Source organism: Mobula birostris, chromosome 30 (genome assembly GCF_030028105.1).
Source record: "Mobula birostris isolate sMobBir1 chromosome 30, sMobBir1.hap1, whole genome shotgun sequence".
NCBI classification, from domain to species: Eukaryota; Metazoa; Chordata; class Chondrichthyes; order Myliobatiformes; family Myliobatidae; genus Mobula; species Mobula birostris.
Window position 1 is genome coordinate 33,346,796 of NC_092399.1, and position 17,913 is coordinate 33,364,708.

At 47.5% G+C, this 17,913-nt stretch overlaps 1 protein-coding gene across 2 annotated transcripts in view; it reads right to left on the reverse strand.

Annotated features, from left to right (window-relative positions):
• The window catches only part of tinagl1 (tubulointerstitial nephritis antigen-like 1), a 57,995-nt gene that overhangs the window by 26,266 nt on the left and 13,816 nt on the right, over positions 1–17,913 (reverse strand). Inside the window, exons 4-5 of one of the 2 annotated variants that reach the window (XM_072247235.1) lie at positions 8,248–8,337; positions 4,882–4,996 (exon numbers count right to left, since the gene is read on the reverse strand). In XM_072247235.1, coding sequence (XP_072103336.1) covers positions 4,882–4,996; positions 8,248–8,337 — 205 coding nt within the window. Of the gene's footprint in view, positions 1–4,833; positions 4,997–8,247; positions 8,338–17,913 lie in introns of both variants that reach the window. The other variant, XM_072247234.1, reaches the window with a different exon arrangement.

The window sequence follows — 17,913 nt, forward strand, 5'->3', positions numbered from 1 at the left end:
ACCTCTTCCCTGATGGTAGTAATGAGAAGAGTGTACGTCCCAGATGGTGAGGGTCATTAGTGACAAGTCAAGTGAAGTTTATAGTCATTTAACTACGTATATGTACGTAACATATATAATGCATATAGAATTTAGACAATGTTTCCCCTACCCAGGGTGTAAATCACAGTAGTACATAACACATGATAACTTATGAAGGCAAGGATAAAATCTACAGATGGATTACACACAAACAACAAACTAAAGTGCATTAATATTAAATATTGTAAGGCATGGATCAGGTTAATCAGTGACTTTGAATACGATGTGACAGGGAGTTCAGAAGCCTAATGACCTGAGGGAAGAAACTGTTCCCCATCCTGACCGCTCTTGTCTTTACGCATCGAAGTCTCCTGCCTGACGGTAGAAAGTCAAAGAGGATGCTGGATGGATGGGTGGGATCCTTAATGATACTAAGGGCCCTGCGTACACAGTGCTCCTGATAAATGTCCCTAATGGATGGTAGGGAGACCCCTAAAATCCCCTCATCAGTCCTCTGCCGGGACTTCTGATCCGATGCTTGACTGCTCCCTCACCAGATGGAGATGCAACTTGTCAGGACACTCTCAGTGGTGCTCCTGTAAAACACAGATAAGATGGGGTGGGTGTGTTGGCTGGGGGGTGGGGGAAAGACTTGCTCACCTCAATCTTCTCAGGAAGCGGAGGTGCTGCTGTGTCTCCTTGCTCAGGGAGGTGATAATAAGGGACCAGGGATGAAACACTTCAACAAAACATTCAGGATTTAGATGCTGTGGGTCCTGTGGGATCTACATCTACCAGCAAGGTCAAACACTCAGACTAGTTCACAGTGCAGGATTTGTCAATGACCAGTCATTGTACGTTAATCCACTGGATTCCGTGTATCACTGCACCAGCCCCCTTGCCCCACCCTCCTCACTGATGTCCGGCTCGCCTCCTTTATCCAAAAAATTTCCATGTCCCCACAAACAGTGGACCATTCCCCTAAACAGTTCTGCGTTCACTTCCAGCTCTGCCCCCTCCAGAGGAGAGCGACTATCAAACCCCTCCACGTCGCCCTTCCTCTATTCGACAAGCTGCTCACGCTGTGGGACGCGGAGCTTCTCAAAACTGCTCTGCAGAGAGTCCGAGCCTGACAGCGTGTCAGATCCCTCCCAACTCCATGGTACAAGCCCCAAAAACACACTGGAGACGCAAAGAAACTGAGGGTGCTGGAATCTGGAGCAACTAACAATCTACTGGAGGAGCTCAGCAGGTCGAGCAGCATCCGTGGGAGGAAAGGAATTGTCAATGTTTTCATAAGACCTTAAGACATGGGAGTAGGATGAGGCCATTCAGCCCATCGAGTGTCCTTCTCTCCTTGGCTTATGGCTTATTTATCTTTCATAAACATGGTTTATTTATTTTTCCTCCCATCCCCATTCTCCTGCTGTTTCCCTATAACCTTTAATGTCCTTATTAATCACCAACATCCACTTTAAATATGCTTAGTGACATGGCAAATAATGAATGAATGAATAATGCCTAAGCTTCCAAGAAAACTGAGGCAATGAATTCCACAGATTCACCACCCTGTGCCTAAAGCAATTCCTCCTTATCTCTGTTCCAAACGGATGTCCTTGCATTCTGAGGCTGTTGCTTCTGGTCCTAGACTCACCCACTGTAGGAAACATCCTCTCCATGTCCTTTCTACATCTGTCATTCAATATTTGGTAGGTTTCAATGACATTCCCCCTCATTCTTCTAAATTCCAGTGAGTACAGGCCCAGAACCATCAAACGCTTCTCATACATTAACCCTTTTGTTCTTAGGACCATTCTCATTAACCTCCTCTGGACCATCTCCAATGCCAGCACATCCGTTCTTCAATAAGGGGCCCAAAATTGCTCACAGTATTCCAAGAACAGCCTAACTAATATCTTAGAAAGCCTCAGAATTACATCCTTGCTTTTACATTCTGGTCCTCTTGAAATGAATGCTAACATTGCATTTGCCTTCCTCACCACCAACTCAACCTGAAAGTTAACCTTTAGTGAATTGTCCACTAGGGCTCCCAAATCCCTTTGCACCTCTGATTTCTGAATTTGCTTCCTATTTAGAAAATAGTCTACACCTCTATTCCTTCCACTAAAGATCATGACCATACATCTCCCTGCACAGTATTCCATCTGCCACTTTGCCCATTTTCCTAATCTGTCCAGGTCTTTCTGCAGACTCCCTTCTTCCTCAACACTACCTGCCGCTCTGCCTATCTTTGTATCATCCACAAACTCGGTCACAAAGCCATCAACAGGAATTCTGCAGATGCTGGAAATTCAAGCAACACACATAAAAGTTGCTGGTGAACGCAGCAGGCCAGGCAGCATCTCTAGGAAGAGGTACAGTCGACGTTTCGGGCCGAGACCCTTCATCAGGACTAACTGAAGGAAGAGTGAGTAAGAGATTTGAAAGTGGGAGGGGGAGGGGGAGATCCAAAATGATAGGAGAAGACAGGAGGGGGAGGGATGGAGCCAAGAGCTGGACAGGTGATAGGCAAAAGGGATACGAGAGGATCATGGGACAGGAGGTCCGGGAAGCAAGACAAGGAGGGGGGGGAACCCAGAGGATGGGCAAGGGGTATATTCAGAGGGACAGAGGGAGAAAAAGGAGAGTGAGAGAAAGAATGTGTGTATAAAAATAAGTAACAGATGGGGTATGAGGGGGAAGTGGGGCATTAGCGGAAGTTAGAGAAGTCGATGTTCATGCCATCAGGTTGGAGGCTACCCAGACGGAATATAAGGTGTTGTTCCGTCCCCCCGCCCTGCATTCCGCAGGGATCACTCCCTACGCAACTCCCTTGTCCATTCGTCCCCCCCATCCCTCCCCACTGATCTCCCTCCTGGCGCTTATCCGTGTAAGCGGAACAAGTGCTACACATGCCCTTACACTTCCTCCCTTACCACCATTCAGGGCCCCAAACAGTCCTTCCAGGTGAGGCAACACTTCACCTGCGAGTCGGCTGGGGTGATATACTGTGTCTGGTGCTCCCGATGTGGCCTTTTATATAGTGGCGAGACCCGACGCAGACTGGGAGACTGCTTTGCTGAACATCTACGCTCTGTCCGCCAGAGAAAGCAGGATCTCCTAGTTGCCACACATTTTAATTCCACATCCCATTCCCATTCTGACATGTCTATCCACGGCCTCCTCTACTGTAAAGATGAAGCCACACTCAGGTTGGAGGAACAACACCTTATATTCCGTCTCCCTCTGTCCCTCTGAATATACCCCTTGCCCATCCTCTGGGTCCCCCCCACCCCTTGTCTTTCTTCCCAGACCTCCTGTCCCCTGATCCTCTCGTATCCCTTTTGCCTATCACCTGTCCAGCTCTTGGCTCCATCCCTCCCCCTCCTGTCTTCTCCTATCATTTTGGATCTCCCCCTCCCCCTCCCACATTCAAATCTCTTACTAACTCTTCCTTCAGTTAGTCCTGACAAAGGGTCTCGGCCTGAAACGTCGACTGCACCTCTTCCTAGAGATGCTGCCTGGCCTGCTGCGTTCACCAGCAACTTTTATGTGTGTTGCACAAAGCCATCAATTCAGATCACTAACACAATGTGAAAAGTAGCGGACCGACACTAACCCTGTGTAACTGGCAGCCAACAAGAAAAGGCCCCTTTTATTCCCATCCTTTTGCCAGTCAGCCAACCATCTGTCCATGCCTGCATCTTTCCTGTACCAGGGGCTCTTATCCTGATTAGCAGCCTCACATGTGGCACCTTGTCAAAGGCCTGAAAACCCACGTGAATAACATCTACTCATTCTCCTTTTCTGTGCTGCCTGCTACTCCCTCAAAGAAAGCCAAAGGATTTGTCAGGCAAGATTTCCTTTCAGGGAAACCATACAGACTTTGGCCTATTCTATCATGTGCCTCCAAGTACCCTGACACTTCATCCTTAGTAATGGCCTCCAAAATCCTCCCAACCACTGAAGCCTCCCTCCTTTCTTAAAGAGCAGAAGGACACTTGCAATTTTCCAGTCCTCCGGAACCATTCCAGAATCTAGTGACCGTTGAAAGATCACTAATAATGCCTTCACATTCTCTTCAGCTATCATCTGATCCAGGTGGCCCATCTACCTTATGACTGTTCAGCTTACCAAGCACTACCTACTGAGAGTACATCTTCCCTCAGGCACTTCTGGATTTCTGGCATACAGCTGGTGTCTTCCACACTGAAGACTGATGCAAAATACCTATTCAGTTTGTTCACCATTTCCTTGTCCCCCATTACTGTTGCTCCAGCATAATTTTAAATCAGCCCAATGTTCACCCCTGCCTCTCCTTCACTCTTCGGAAACTCTATCTATCCGATGTCCCGCTCGGTGGCGCAATGATATCAGTGCCAGACTCTGGAGCGAAGGCTCCCGAGTTCGAATCCAAGTCAGGCTGAGCGTCGAGCTAGCAACTGGGCCTCGTAAAGACAAGGATAGCTTGCTACGGAAACACCGTCATGACAGTGCCACGCTAACCCCACTGCCAAGTTAAGGGCTATTCTTCTTCTTCTTCTTCTTCTTCTTCTATATATCAGAGAAAAGACTTTTTGGTAACCTCTTAGCATTGGCTAGGTTTCCTTCACATTTCATCTTTTCTCAGATTACTTCTTTTTTAGTTGTATTCTGTTGGTTTTCAATCCAACTTCACGTTACTTTTTTTTTTGCTATATCACATGCCCCCTCTTTTGCTTTTACGCTGTCTTTGACTTCCCTTGTCGTTGCCTCATCCTCCTGTTAGAATACTTTTTCAGGTCAGAACCCTGCCACCATGCCCATACAAACCGTCCCGCCGGACTTGCTTCCACCCTGTGCCCCGGGATGTGTCCGTACATTCAACTTGTTCATATTCAGCACGGTGCTGGAGGGCCTTCTGGTACCCAGCCGGTACCGGATTCCTTCGTCCAGAGTCATTCCCCAGAACTGGCTGTAATTCGAAGCTTTCCATCTGCTCAGAAAGAAATGACAGTGTCAGTGTGGCGCACTCTCCCCCTTTGCGAACCTCAGGTTAAATGGGTAGTGGTGCCAAGGCCTGACACAGCAGCGGCAGTGCCCGAGGGACATGCTTTGGAGTCAGAGCCACACCGAAGTACACAACACCCAGTGTAAACCTACTGAGGGCATTAGCCACCCATCCAGGCCAGACTCCTATGGAGCGGGCAGCAGAGATGTGGAGAACCTGACAATCGGGGTGACTCTGTGGCTGAACACACATTTTATCCCTTTATTCTCTGGGCTGTGGTCGGCAGCTATTTTATTTTTTGAAGGACAGGATGACCAGCAAGATCAGATTATCTTTGATTTGATCAGTTTTATTTATCACATGTACATCGAAACAATGTGAGACGCGTAGGTTACATCAGATCAAATCAGCGAGGACAGCGCAGGGCAGCCCACAGGTGTCGTCACGTTTTTGGACACCAACATGGCATGTCCACAACTCACCAGCCACAACCTGTAGGTCTTTGGACTGTGGGAGGAAACCGGGGCACCCGGAGGAAACCCATGCGGTCACAGGGAGAACGTCCAAACTGCGTACGGACGGGCGGCAGGAACTGGACTTGGGTTGCTGGTGTTGTAATAGTGTTGCTCTGACCACTGCGCTACTGTTTCCAAAAGTTAATTCACACCCCCCCCCCCCCACACACACACAAGTAACATTCTCTAAGTTTGGAGTGCGAGTATTAAAAAAGAGCAGATTCGGGCAAAGCCGGTCTTTCTTCGGCGGCTGAGGCGCGAGGAGTGCGAGTGCCGGTGTCAGAGACGTAAACTCAGCTGCAAATAAAAGGAGGGTGGGCTCAAGTGGAGCGGCCAGTGACAGAGCGCACCAGTGATAGAGTGCACCAGTGACAGAGCGCACCAGTGACAGAGCGTGAAGGCTTTGGCTGAACAGGCTTCGGTGTGAACAGGCAAAGGCACCAGCTAAGAACAGGCGAGCCTTTTTTAATACAGAGCAGTCAGGGCAGAATGTTCCTCCTGTCAGATGTAGGAAATCAGGAGACCCGATGGTTTCCCTGATGACTACATTTGTGGGAAGAGCACCCAACTTCAGCGCCTCACTGACTGGGTCAAGAAGTTCGATGTACTGAGGATCGTTCAGGAGGCTGAAGGTAATATAGATGTGACTTTTGAAGAGGTGGTCACACCCAGAATACAGGCTTCAGAGAGTGGATGGCTGACTATCAGGAGAGGTGAGGGGATGATGAATTCGGTGCACCACTCACAACACGCTGGAAGAACTCAGCAGGTCGGGCAGCATCCGTGGAAACGAACAGTCAACGTTTCAGGCCAGAACCCTTCGTCAGGACTGTAGAGGGAAGGGGCAGAGGCCCTATAAAGAAGGTGTGTGGAGGGTGGGAAGGAGAAGGCTGGTAGGTTCCAGGTGAAAAACCAGTAAGGGGAAAGATAAAGAGGTGGGGGAGGGGAAGCAGGGAGGGGATAGGCAGGAAAGGTGAAGGAGGAATAGGGGAAAACACAATGGGTAGTAGAAGGAGGCGGAACCATGAGGGAGGTAGTAGGCAGCTGGGGGTGGGGGCAGGGTGAAACTGGGATGGGGGAATTTCACTATACACACATTCTTTCTCTCTCTCTCTCCTTTTTCTCCCTCTGTCCCTCTGACTATACCCCTTGCCCATCCTCTGGGCTTTTCCCCCCCCCTCCTCCTTTTCCTTCTCCCTAGGCCTCCTGTCCCATGATCCTCTCGTATCCCTTTTGCCAATCACCTGTCCAGCTCTTGGCTCCATCCCTCCCCCTCCTGTCTTCTCCTATCATTTCGGATCTCCCCCTCCCCCTCCCACTTTCAAATCTCTTACTAGCTCTTTCTTCAGTTAGTCCTGACGAAGGGTCTCAGCCCGAAACATCGACTGTACCACTTCCGAGGGATGCTGCCTGGCCTGCTGCGTTCACCAGCAACTTTGATGTGTGTTGCTTGAGTTTCCAGTATCTGCAGAATTCCTCGTCCTGGCCAGGAGGTTTGCTGTTGCTACTCGGAAGGGATTAAGCTGGAACCAGAGCCCCAGGTGAGTAAGGGAGGGATCAGACCAGAAGGCAGATGTCAGGGAAAGTATTGAAAGGCAAAATCAAAATAATCAAAATTGATGGGTTGGATAGTTTTTCAGTGTGCAGATTTTAATGCTGCAGTATTATGGGCAAGGGTGATGAACTTAGAGCATGGATCTGTACATGGAGCTATGACGTTGTAGCCATGACTGAAACTTGGTTGAGAGAGGGACAAGAATGAGTGATTAATGTAAGGTTTTCAAAGATTTAGAAAAGATAGAGGAGAAGGTACGAGTGGGGGGAGGGTGGTTTTGCACTACTAATCAGGGACAATATCACAGCGTTAATTGGGAAAACCTTTTCTCAGACAAGTCTGCATCAGACATGTGGACGGTGTTTAAAGATCAGTTGCACAGAGTACAGGAAAGGTATGTTCTTGTTAGAAGGAAGGACAGGAATGGAAAGATAGGAGATCCTTGGATGGCCAGAGAGGTGATGAATTTAGTTAAGAAGAAAAAGGAAATGTAGGGATGGAATGAATCAGTTGAGGATAAAGAAGCCAGAAAAGAATCAAAGGAGGAAATTAGGAAAACCAGGAGGGTCCATGAAAAGTCTTTGGCAAGCAGGATTAAGGAGAATCCAAAGGCACTCTATACATACATCAAGAGCAAGAGGATAACTAGGGAGAGGCTGGGACCACTGTAGGATAAAGAGGGGAACATTTGCCTGGATGCCAAGAATGTGAGTCAGGTACTTAATGAGTACTTTGCTTCGGTATTTAACAAGGAAAAGGATATGAAGGACCAGGAGATCAGTGCTGAGTGTATAAATACGTTAGGGCGTTTAGAGGTCAAGGAGGAGCAAGTATGAGTATTAGGGTGCATAAGTCCCCAGGGCCTGATGGGATTTACCAGGTTATTGAAGGAGGCAAGAGAAGAACCTGCTGGGCCCTTGACCAGATAGAGTGGGCTTTTAAGAGACATTTGGATAGGCACATGGATGTGAGGAAGATAGAGGGATATAGACATGGTGTAGGTTGGAGGGATTAAGGTTTGGATGTTATTGATTTGCTTTTTAGCTGTTCTAACACAACATTGTGGGCTGAATAGCCTGTTTCTGTGCTGTACTGTTCTCCGTTCCATGTTCTAAGTAACAGCTCACGCCTGAGTGACGCGTGCAGTCTGGAAGAATGACACCTACCCATAGTCTCCATGGTTGATGCTGCGGATCAATTCTTCATTGATGAGACAAGCATGCTGCTCACAGTCCCAGTGACCACTGCTGCAGGTGCTGAGGAAACACATGTGAAAGACATCGTTACACAACCTGAGCCAGAGCCGGCGATCACCGAGCAAAGCTTCCCCCAAAGCCAGCAACCTGGGAGAGCACTGCCGAGTGCCGGCCTGCTCCTGTTGCTCCTTGGTGAAAGAACAAGACCAGGACGGGGATGCGTGACGAGGAGTCCGTGCTGGTGGTCATCCCCGAAGCGCCGTTTCTGGCATTTACCGGGAAACAAGGATGGCTCCGCTCTTGTTTTACCGGCCGGGCTGTTACACTTTGTTGGAAAACCCTGTAACATGCACTGTATTCTTACCAGTCTCTGCAACCCCATCACTAAAACATCATCCCCCTTAAATAGAAAAAAAATGCAGATGTTGAACATCTGAAACAAAAATAAAGTGTTAGAAACTCTCAATAGTTTAAGCAAAGGCCGATTTTAAACATTAGCTCCGGGTGAATGGTCTCCATCCAAAATATCAAGTCCATTTCACTCTGCAGATTCTGCCTGACATGCTGAGTTCCTTCAGCATTCATTTGCTGCAGATTCCAGCATCAGCAGAGTCTCCAGCAACACAGGGACCTTGGAGCACATGCCCAGGGTTCTCTCAATATCAACAGGGCATCTGCTTTCATAGGCAGAAGAGCTAAATCAGTGAAATTACACTGGAGCTGCACAAGACACTAGTTATATCAGAGTGAAGTTCCTGCAAAGGGCTTAGGTCCCCACAGAACAGGAAGGAACTGACTGCTTTGGAAAGAATTTACCAGAATATCAACAGATCTGAAGAAACTTTAGCTACAACAAAAAGATTAGATGTCGGCCTTTTGTTTTTGTGTTGAGATGATGAAGTGGGCATTCAATTAGGATTTATAAAGTCATGAGAAGCGTTGACGGTGAGAATTGAAAGAATCTATTTTCCCTCAGTAGTTGATAACTGGAAGGAGATGTATTTATGTGGGCTGGTGGAAGGTTAAGAGAACTGAAGAGAATGTTTTCACCCAGAGGATGGGGTTGGTTCGGAACTCACTGCTTTTGTTACATTTGGACGGGTTAGGTGGAAGTGTCTGCAGGAGTTCTCACAGTGTGTTGGATCACCTGAAAGTTCTGACAGGAAATAGGCAGCCCAAGCACTGCTGTCTTCAGTCCAAGAGGCCCAGAGCAGGGGGCTACATTGCCGCCTCCAGACTCTGTAGGTTGAAAGTTCAAACCCTATTAATGGCTGGAGGCCCGAATTTCGGTAGCTACCTCCGCATAAGCAAAATGCTGGAGGAATTCAGCAGACAGGCAAAGTCTGTGGAAGGGAGTAAACAGTCAATGTTTCAGGCTGAAATTCTTTATTTCTTCTTCTCCCCCCCCCCCCCTCACCTGGACTCACCTATCACCTGCCAGTTTTTACGCCTTCCCCTCCCCCTCCCTTTCCAGTCCTGAAGAAAGGACTGCGCTCAAAATGTTGACCGTCTATTCCCCTCCATAGATGCTGGCTGATCTGTCAAGTTCCTCCAGCATTTAGTGTGAGTTGCTCTGGATTTCCAACACCTGCTGAATCTTGTGTGCCTCAGTAAAAGGCCAAGGGAAGCCCTTAGGTTTGCATCTCAAGAACTAGGAAGTCTGTTGTGGACCGGACACATCTGCTCTGCACACTGGTTACCTTGTCTGTCCTGGGACTCACTGAAATAGATGAGGCCACATCAGGAACACCGAATACAGTAGACAAGGTTGGAGGAAGTGCACACAAATGTTTGCCTCATTTGGAAGGGCTGTTTAGGTCCCTGGATGGAGGCGAGGGGTGAGCAGTGCATCATCTGCCCATTGTCCTTCATCCCTTCTCAGTCCCGACTAGCCAGTATCTCATCCCTCTCCTCTTTATACTAGCCATCTTGCCTCTATACTCTGTTCCCTGTTGCAGGGTCTAGACCTGAAACATCAACGTTCCTCCAACTCCAAGTACAGTTGTTAGTTTTGGAGTTGTCATGGAGGTCCAGTCAACAGAGCCGTGGGGAGAAGGCCCCTGGGGTGGCTTGTTACTTTAAAAAAGTGGTTTTACTACAACATGTTATATCATTTGCTGTTTCTTATCCATCTGTTCAATGGTTAACATTATCGCAGTGTTGAATTTCTATTTTTACTGACCTCTCTTATTCTGTGGAAGAAGTATGAAGGTAATCCTTTTAAGGAAAAGTTAGTTTGGAATTCCAGCCGGTGTCTGCACTCATAGTTATCGTGTTTTGGCTGAAGTTTTGCTCCTTGTTATGACCAGCAGTCATGCAAGGTTACACTTGTTAATGGGGCATTGCTGGCCTCCTCATTCCTCCCAGGCTACTCCCCACAGACTCATTTCATGTAGTCTGTAGAAACATGGCCAGTTAATGAGTACTGAAGCCTTTCAAAATAAATCTCGAAAGTTAATGATTCCTGATTCTCCCTCACTCTCTAATGAGATTCGTGAAAGTACAACCTGTCTTAATTCATTCCAGTTCAAACCCGTTGCCCCTCCCTATTCAGGATGTCGGTATTTTTCCAGATCCATTCATTCACATTCTTAACATCCAACCTCAGAGAGACATCAATAAAGAATAATGACTAAAATAAATAAGCCTAGTCCCTGACCCACTTAAAAATCACAAGTTTTTAACTCAATTACGAAATCATTTGTGGTTCTATCCATAATCTCTGTGCATAGCAAAGCATTGCGTAAAGTCACCAGCACAGATCAGCAGCACACTATTCAGCCCATTGTCTGTGCTGACTATGTAGAATGATCCCTTTCCTCAATTCTATCATCTCGAGCACTGATACAATTTCTTCCCGGAATTATTGACAGCTCCCCGTTTAGTATCACTTTCTGCAGAAGAACAGCTACTCCTCGTATCCTTCTTGTATATCTTTTGAAGTCGTGTCCCTTTGCCCATATCATCAATAAACGGGTAAAGGTGTTCATTTACATCGTTAAAACCTGTCGTAATCTCGTACACCTTGGTCAACTCTCACCTTGGCATCCTTTGCGCAAAGAACAACCTCAGCTTCTTCGCTCTAATTCTGCAGCTGAAGTTCCCACTGTTAACCAGCCATACACCCTCAGCAGGACCTTCGCACCTTTTCCAAACTGGTGATCAGAGCTCTCTGAAAGGTCCGGCTGGGCCACCATTAAAGGTTTAGCTGCACTTTTCTGCCTTTGTTTCTCATCTACGAAATGATCCCAATGGTGCGCGTCTCAAATAGCCTCTGACAACCAAGTCCAGCTCCCGGCCTGCACGTGTGGCTTAGCTACTAAGCCCAGCAGAACTGTTTCTACTGGCAGGAGAAGGGGCAAAGGTGGGTTACTGGCAACTTAACCAGTCGCTTTGGTCAGATGGGGCTCGCCAGCTTAGTTGGCAGCTCATCTAGGGGAAGGAAAACTCTGACCTCAAACTTCCGCTGCCTTGCACCTACACCCACTCTTGGGGAGGGATTTGGGAGTGAACCTCGAGGGAAAAGTCTGGAGCTGGAGTTCCTAAGGCAGTCCTACACTGACTGGCAACTCCTGCGATGTTGCTGGAGCCAAACTGTCTTGGTCTCTGCCAAGCTTTGGGTTCATCAGATGTGTGGAGAGCGGGAGCTCGCTACATGGGCAACAGCTTGCTCGCCATATTGTACTGCCCAGACGGGCGTACCTAGATAGTTAGGATGCAATATCCATGGGCAACCCTGACTGACAGAGGTCCATACCATATTCATCAAAACCCAAGACCCTACAGGATTTGCAAATTAATTTCTCTATACGACCAGACCCACCTTCCCCCCCCCCCCCCCCCCACCCTCCGAGAGCACACTTTGGAACATTGCTGTTGCCCAGGTTACCATTTTCTTTCCCTTTAACCAAACTGATTCCTCATTCCTGTCCTAAACTGCCTGGTGATTATCTTTTGGTTTTGTTGGATTGGCCTTCAATTGTTATTTTCTTGCAGTTTAACTTTCTTTATGTTTGCTTAAGTTTGTTTGTAAATTTTCATCAAGTTTTCAGTAATTTGTAGTACGACCTGAGAAGTCATGGCAGCATCAATCAAAACTGTCCTTGTTCTCCCACAAGCCGTTCTTATCAGACAAAACTCCCACCTACATTATAAAGAGGGGCCACAGAGTTCTTGCCTTGCTGGTACAGGCCGACTGTATCTGATCCATACCATGATGAACAGCTAATAAACTGGCTGCCTCACAGCATTTACACCTCTTTCTTGACTTCCGCAGAGCCTTCTGGGCAGCATCTCCAGACCCAACAATTTTACTCTCACTGTTGACCACAACCTCAACTTTGGCATTACCAGAAAATGTCGAAACTTTTACGTTGCAGTCAGTATCGGAGTCAAGTAATATTGAAGAATGTGGTGGTCTGAACTTTGACTTCTGAGAACACTGTGGTGTCCCACCCACCGGCCTGGAAAACTGCCACTTACCACAACAATAGTTTCTGTCCTTTAATTACAAAACCAGCAATGTCATCACTGTTCCATAAATTTCAATTTTTTTCCACAAGCCTTTTATGTTACCTGGTCAAACACTTTGTGAAAACTAACACAAGGAACATTGACCGGATTCTATTCATCAACCTTTTTTGGTAATTTGCCAAAAATCTTGATTAGTTCAATACAATCTTCCTTTTAAAATCCAAACTATCATATTAAATTAAATATTCCCAAGAAGTACATTGCTCATTTTCCCTAATTGATTTTTCTAAAACTTTATCCACTACTTATGTTAAACTCGCTGCTCTTCACTATGTCTTGAACAAGGTTGCAATTTTTCAATCCACATTCCATTCCTCTGACACCAACCCTCCAGGGAATGCCGGAAGATTACATCAAGCCCTTGTACTGTCTCCACCACTGTTTCCTTTAGCAGTCTGGGGTCCAATCTATCTGTTTCCTGAAAGAGGTATCATGGGCAGATAGGATGGTGAAGAAGGCATCTGGAACACTGGCATTCATCAGTCAGGGCACTGAGTACAGGGATTAGGATGTTACCTTGCTATTGTACAAGATGCTGGTGAGGCCACCCCTGGAATATTGTGTACGGTCTTGGTTGCTCTTTTATAGGAAAGATGCCACCAAGCTGGAAAGAGTGCAAAGAAGATTTGCGAGAATGTTGTCAGGACTTGAGGGCCTGAGTTATAGGGAGAGGCAAAATAGTCTAGGACTTCGTTCTTTGGAGCATAGGAGACTGAGTGGTGATCACACAGAGGCATACAAGATCATGAAGGGCATGATAGGGTGAATGCACATAGTCTTTTCCCCAAGGAAGAGGCATTGAAAACTAGAGGAGAGAGGGGAAAGGTTTCTAAGGGATGGAGGGGCAACTTCTTCACAGAGAGGATGGTGCATATTGGAACGAACTGCTAGAGGAAGCATTTGAAGCAGATACAATAACGTTGAAAAGACACTTGAGAAGGTAGATGGATAGAAAAAGCTTAGAGCAGGGCTCCCTAACCTGGAGTCCATGGATCCTCTGCTTAATGGTGTTGGTCCATGGCATAAAAAAGGCTGGGAACCCCTGGTTCAGAGGGATATGAATCAAATGGGACTAATTTAGATGGGCAAACACGAGGAAATCTGCAGATGCTGGAATTTCAAGCAACACACATAAAAATTGCTGGTGAACGCAGCAGGCCAGGCAGCATCTATAGGAAGAGGTAACTGATCTTTCAATTCGTCCTGACAAAGGGTCTCAGCCCAAAACGTCGACTGTACCTCTTCCTTTAGATGCTGCCTGGCCTGCTGCGTTCACCAGCAATTTTTATGTGTGTTAATTTAGATGGGCATCTTGATTGCATGGACAAGATGGGCGTGGGCTTCTGGGCCTGTTTCCGCATTGTTTGACTCGATCTTCTTCATCTTATCGTGTCGACGGACAGTCTATACATGGCCCAGCTAGAACTGGACACATTTTTGCGCCTTGTTGTTGAATTTGGCAAGATCTGTAACAGTACAGGGTTCCTCTAGCGATGTGCTTTGCAGGAGATGCTGCATAGTTTGTGGCTCAGTTCCACATTCACGAGTTGTTGTCACAAGTCCACCATGTGCAGCAAATTTGACTCGATGACTAATCCAGTCTATGTACTGCCAGTATTTGGTTCACCCCCCCCCCCCCCCGTCCTTCTGAACTCCACCGCGTACAGACCCGAAGACATCAACAACTTCTCAGATGTTAAGTTTTCCAGTTCTGCAATTATTCTTATGAATCGCATCAGAACCCCCTTCGGAGCTGTCAGTAAGGGGCCCAAAATTGTTCACAATATTCCAAGTGCAGCCTGACCAATACCTTATAAATCCTCAGGTGTCTCCCTATTTGAGATCCATATCCAGGTGTGGGTCTCTCTTTACTACCCATTTGCTATTTACATGCTGGTAAAAGATTAAGGGAAGTGAGCTGTTCCTGCCCCAATATTTTTATGCTCTTACATTTTGCAACCAAAATAACTTGCCTGACGGACTTCCATGACTTCCTTGAGGAAGTGACCATTCAAGTGGAGAATGATAAACTTTGCTGAGATGTTGTATTCCAAAACTTCAAAGGACTTTTGACATAAAGCAATCAAAGTTCTAAGCCAGTGTAAATCTTTAGACTAGATCAGACGCTAGCAAAGGGCAAAGGTGGAAAAGATCGTCCTGCTGAAGGGTCTCGGCTGGAAACGTTGACTGTACTTTTTTCCCGTAGATACTGCCTGGCTGTTGAGTTCCTCCAGCATTGTGTGTGTGCGTGTTGCCAAGAGTGGGCATATTGACAGGAGGTGGGCATGGGTTAGCTTACGAAGGAGAAGAGATAGTGCAAGAAGTGTCGTGTCAGTGCCATTCTGGTAATAGGTGGTATTTTACTTGTCAAACTCAGTGCAGAGTACGGTTTGCAAATTCATCACCACCTTCAAAAAGACAAGAAATATGTGCCGTGGAACAGGACCCTCACTGGACAATTTGCAGAGAGAAATGGGCAGGTTGAGTTGTAGTTTACAGGAGAATCAGTGGGAGAGTTTGTATGCCGCACCCGTGACCGCGTGGGTTTCCTGCCATGTCACAAAGAAACTCCGAGTAAGTTGATCTAATTGTGTAAGTGAGTGGCAGAGTCAAAGGAGGAATGATGGGGATTGGGAAAACTATGGTGGACTTGGTGCATGTGGTTACTGTCTAGTTCAGAGTCAACGCGGCTGAAAATGGCCAGAGAACAGCAGCCATCTGTGTCCCGATCTCCATCATCGGGAGCAGCGGTTCCACTTTAGTCGGCCCTGCCGGGACTCATCCACACTGGTGTCTGAGATTGGATTATTGCAGAGCTTCACCCAGCATCTTCTACCCAAAGTGAGAAGCACAGTGGGACGTTTCCAGGTCCTGTCCCACCGCAGCAACCTGGACCCAGAGCAAAACTGTCCCATGTCGAGATCATCGCAAGCCAACCGCAGGACTGGTCAACGTAAGGGGAAGATGGAAATGAGCACGGCAGATGGACTTCAGCAGTGCAGTACAGACCAGGGGGTTTGGCTAACCTTGACACTTCACCTATCCAACCAGCAGTGTTCATACAAAACCGGCGGGTTATTGAGCTGCACACATCAAAGTTGCTGGTGAACATAGCAGGCCAGGCAGCATCTCTAGGAAGAGGTACAGTCGACGTTTCGGGCCGAGACCCTTCGTCAGGACTAACTGAAAGAAGAGCTAGTAAGAGATTTGAAAGTGGGAGGGGGAGGGGGAGATCCAAAATGATAGGAGAAGACAGGAGGGGGAGGGATGGAGCCAAGAGCTGGACAGGTGATTGGCAAAAGGGATATGAGAGGATCATGGGACAGGAGGCCCAGGGAGAAAGAAAGGGGGAGGGGGAATCCCAGAGGATGGGCAATAATGGATGGGGTATGAGGGGGAGGTGGGGCATTAACGGAAGTTAGAGAAGTCAATGTTCATGACATTAGGGTATTGAGCTATACCAGCCAGACCAGAAAGGGACGAGGAAGAGAGATGTTGCAAACACCGCACAGAGTTACAGCCTTCCCACTGTCACCACTGGGTCTCATTCCAGGTATTAGGCTCTGGAGACAGGGCACATAGGACAGGTCCATCAAATCAGCCCTCCACTCCTTCCACTGTCCCCAAAACATCACTGGCTGCCCCGCCATCTCCCTCTCCATCACTGCTCTGATAAGTAGGCCACATCTCAGAACCGTCAACCATCCATTATACTAATGCTACGATAGCATATTTCATTCCCCCCCGCACCCCGCCGAAGTCACCCACACACCAGAGGCACATCACCGCAACTAATAATCCTATCAATCCTCATGGCTGTCCGAGGAACCAGGAGCACCCGGCGGAAATCTGCGCAGTGGCGTGAAGAACGTGCAAACTCCATGCGGACAGAGCTGGAGGTCAAAAATGGACCTGGGTCTCTGGTGCTGTGAGGCTGCAGCTCCACCCTCTGTACCACTGTGTTACCTGTCACTGCCCAGCACCACAGCTGTAGGTCACTGTCTGCACACACAGTGCTCATCATCGTCATCTTCAAGGGAACTAGTTACAGCATTAACCATCACCATTCCAACAGCTAGTTAATGCATTATTTTAACCAGTCAAGGCGTAACTTAAAATTATATAAATAACTGAACTACTCTAGACACTGAACAAAAGATGTGAACAAATTCTTTCATTCTGTTCCTGGAACATGTGTTTCCCACAAGATTGTCTCCAGGAACAGGTCACTGAAGTTCCATGGCTGAAGTTTATCAATCACCCACACGTGTGTAAACAACCTGCGTACAAAATTGCACAGAATTTCCACCTTCCCCTGGGTAATAGTACAGAACATTCCGCTTTGTCACACCTCCCGGAATTCCGAGGTTCAGCATGTACGGGACAGGGATATTCCGAAGGAAGCCCTGATGTGACATTGCCTGCTCCCCATTAACATTGTTCAGGAGTGGGTCACAAGGTGACTGGACTTTGGAAACAGAGCAACATTGGAAAATACTTCACAACTCAATCGGAGTGCAACAACATTCTTTCCACATGAGTCAGCCTTTCTCCAGACGTTTCTCTCACTGTTAACCTTGGGAGATCCAAGCCCTGCACCTGGCCTAGTTCTAACAGAGACAGGCACACCAGTGAAAGGGCTATTTAGCAACATGAAGGAGTTTAACAAGGTGGTACGTGCACGAGGAGCTTCAACTAGAGAAGCTGGGGGGTCATCCTCTTGAGAAGGAAAGCCAAAAGGAGATTTTATAGCTTTGAAATAGTAACTGGGAACAGCAGTTGCAAAGGCAGGCAGATGAGCAACTGGTGCAGACAGATTAAGGGCACTTGCCAATGAAACCCCACAGAAAACTCAGAATTCCTTCACATGGAGGTGTTATGATTTGGGAAGTACACCTTAATGAGTTGGCAGCACAGGGTCATTGGCAAGTTGGCCTAGGATACCAGGCAGAGACAGAAGAGAAGAAACTTGCTGGGCTATAGGAAGGGCAGGGAAGTGGGACTGATTGGATTGCCTCCTCAGCGCGATGGCATAGGCTAACCAGGCCTCCTCCGCTTTTACAGAGCACGAACTTCATTAGAGATGGTCCGACAGGCTATCCA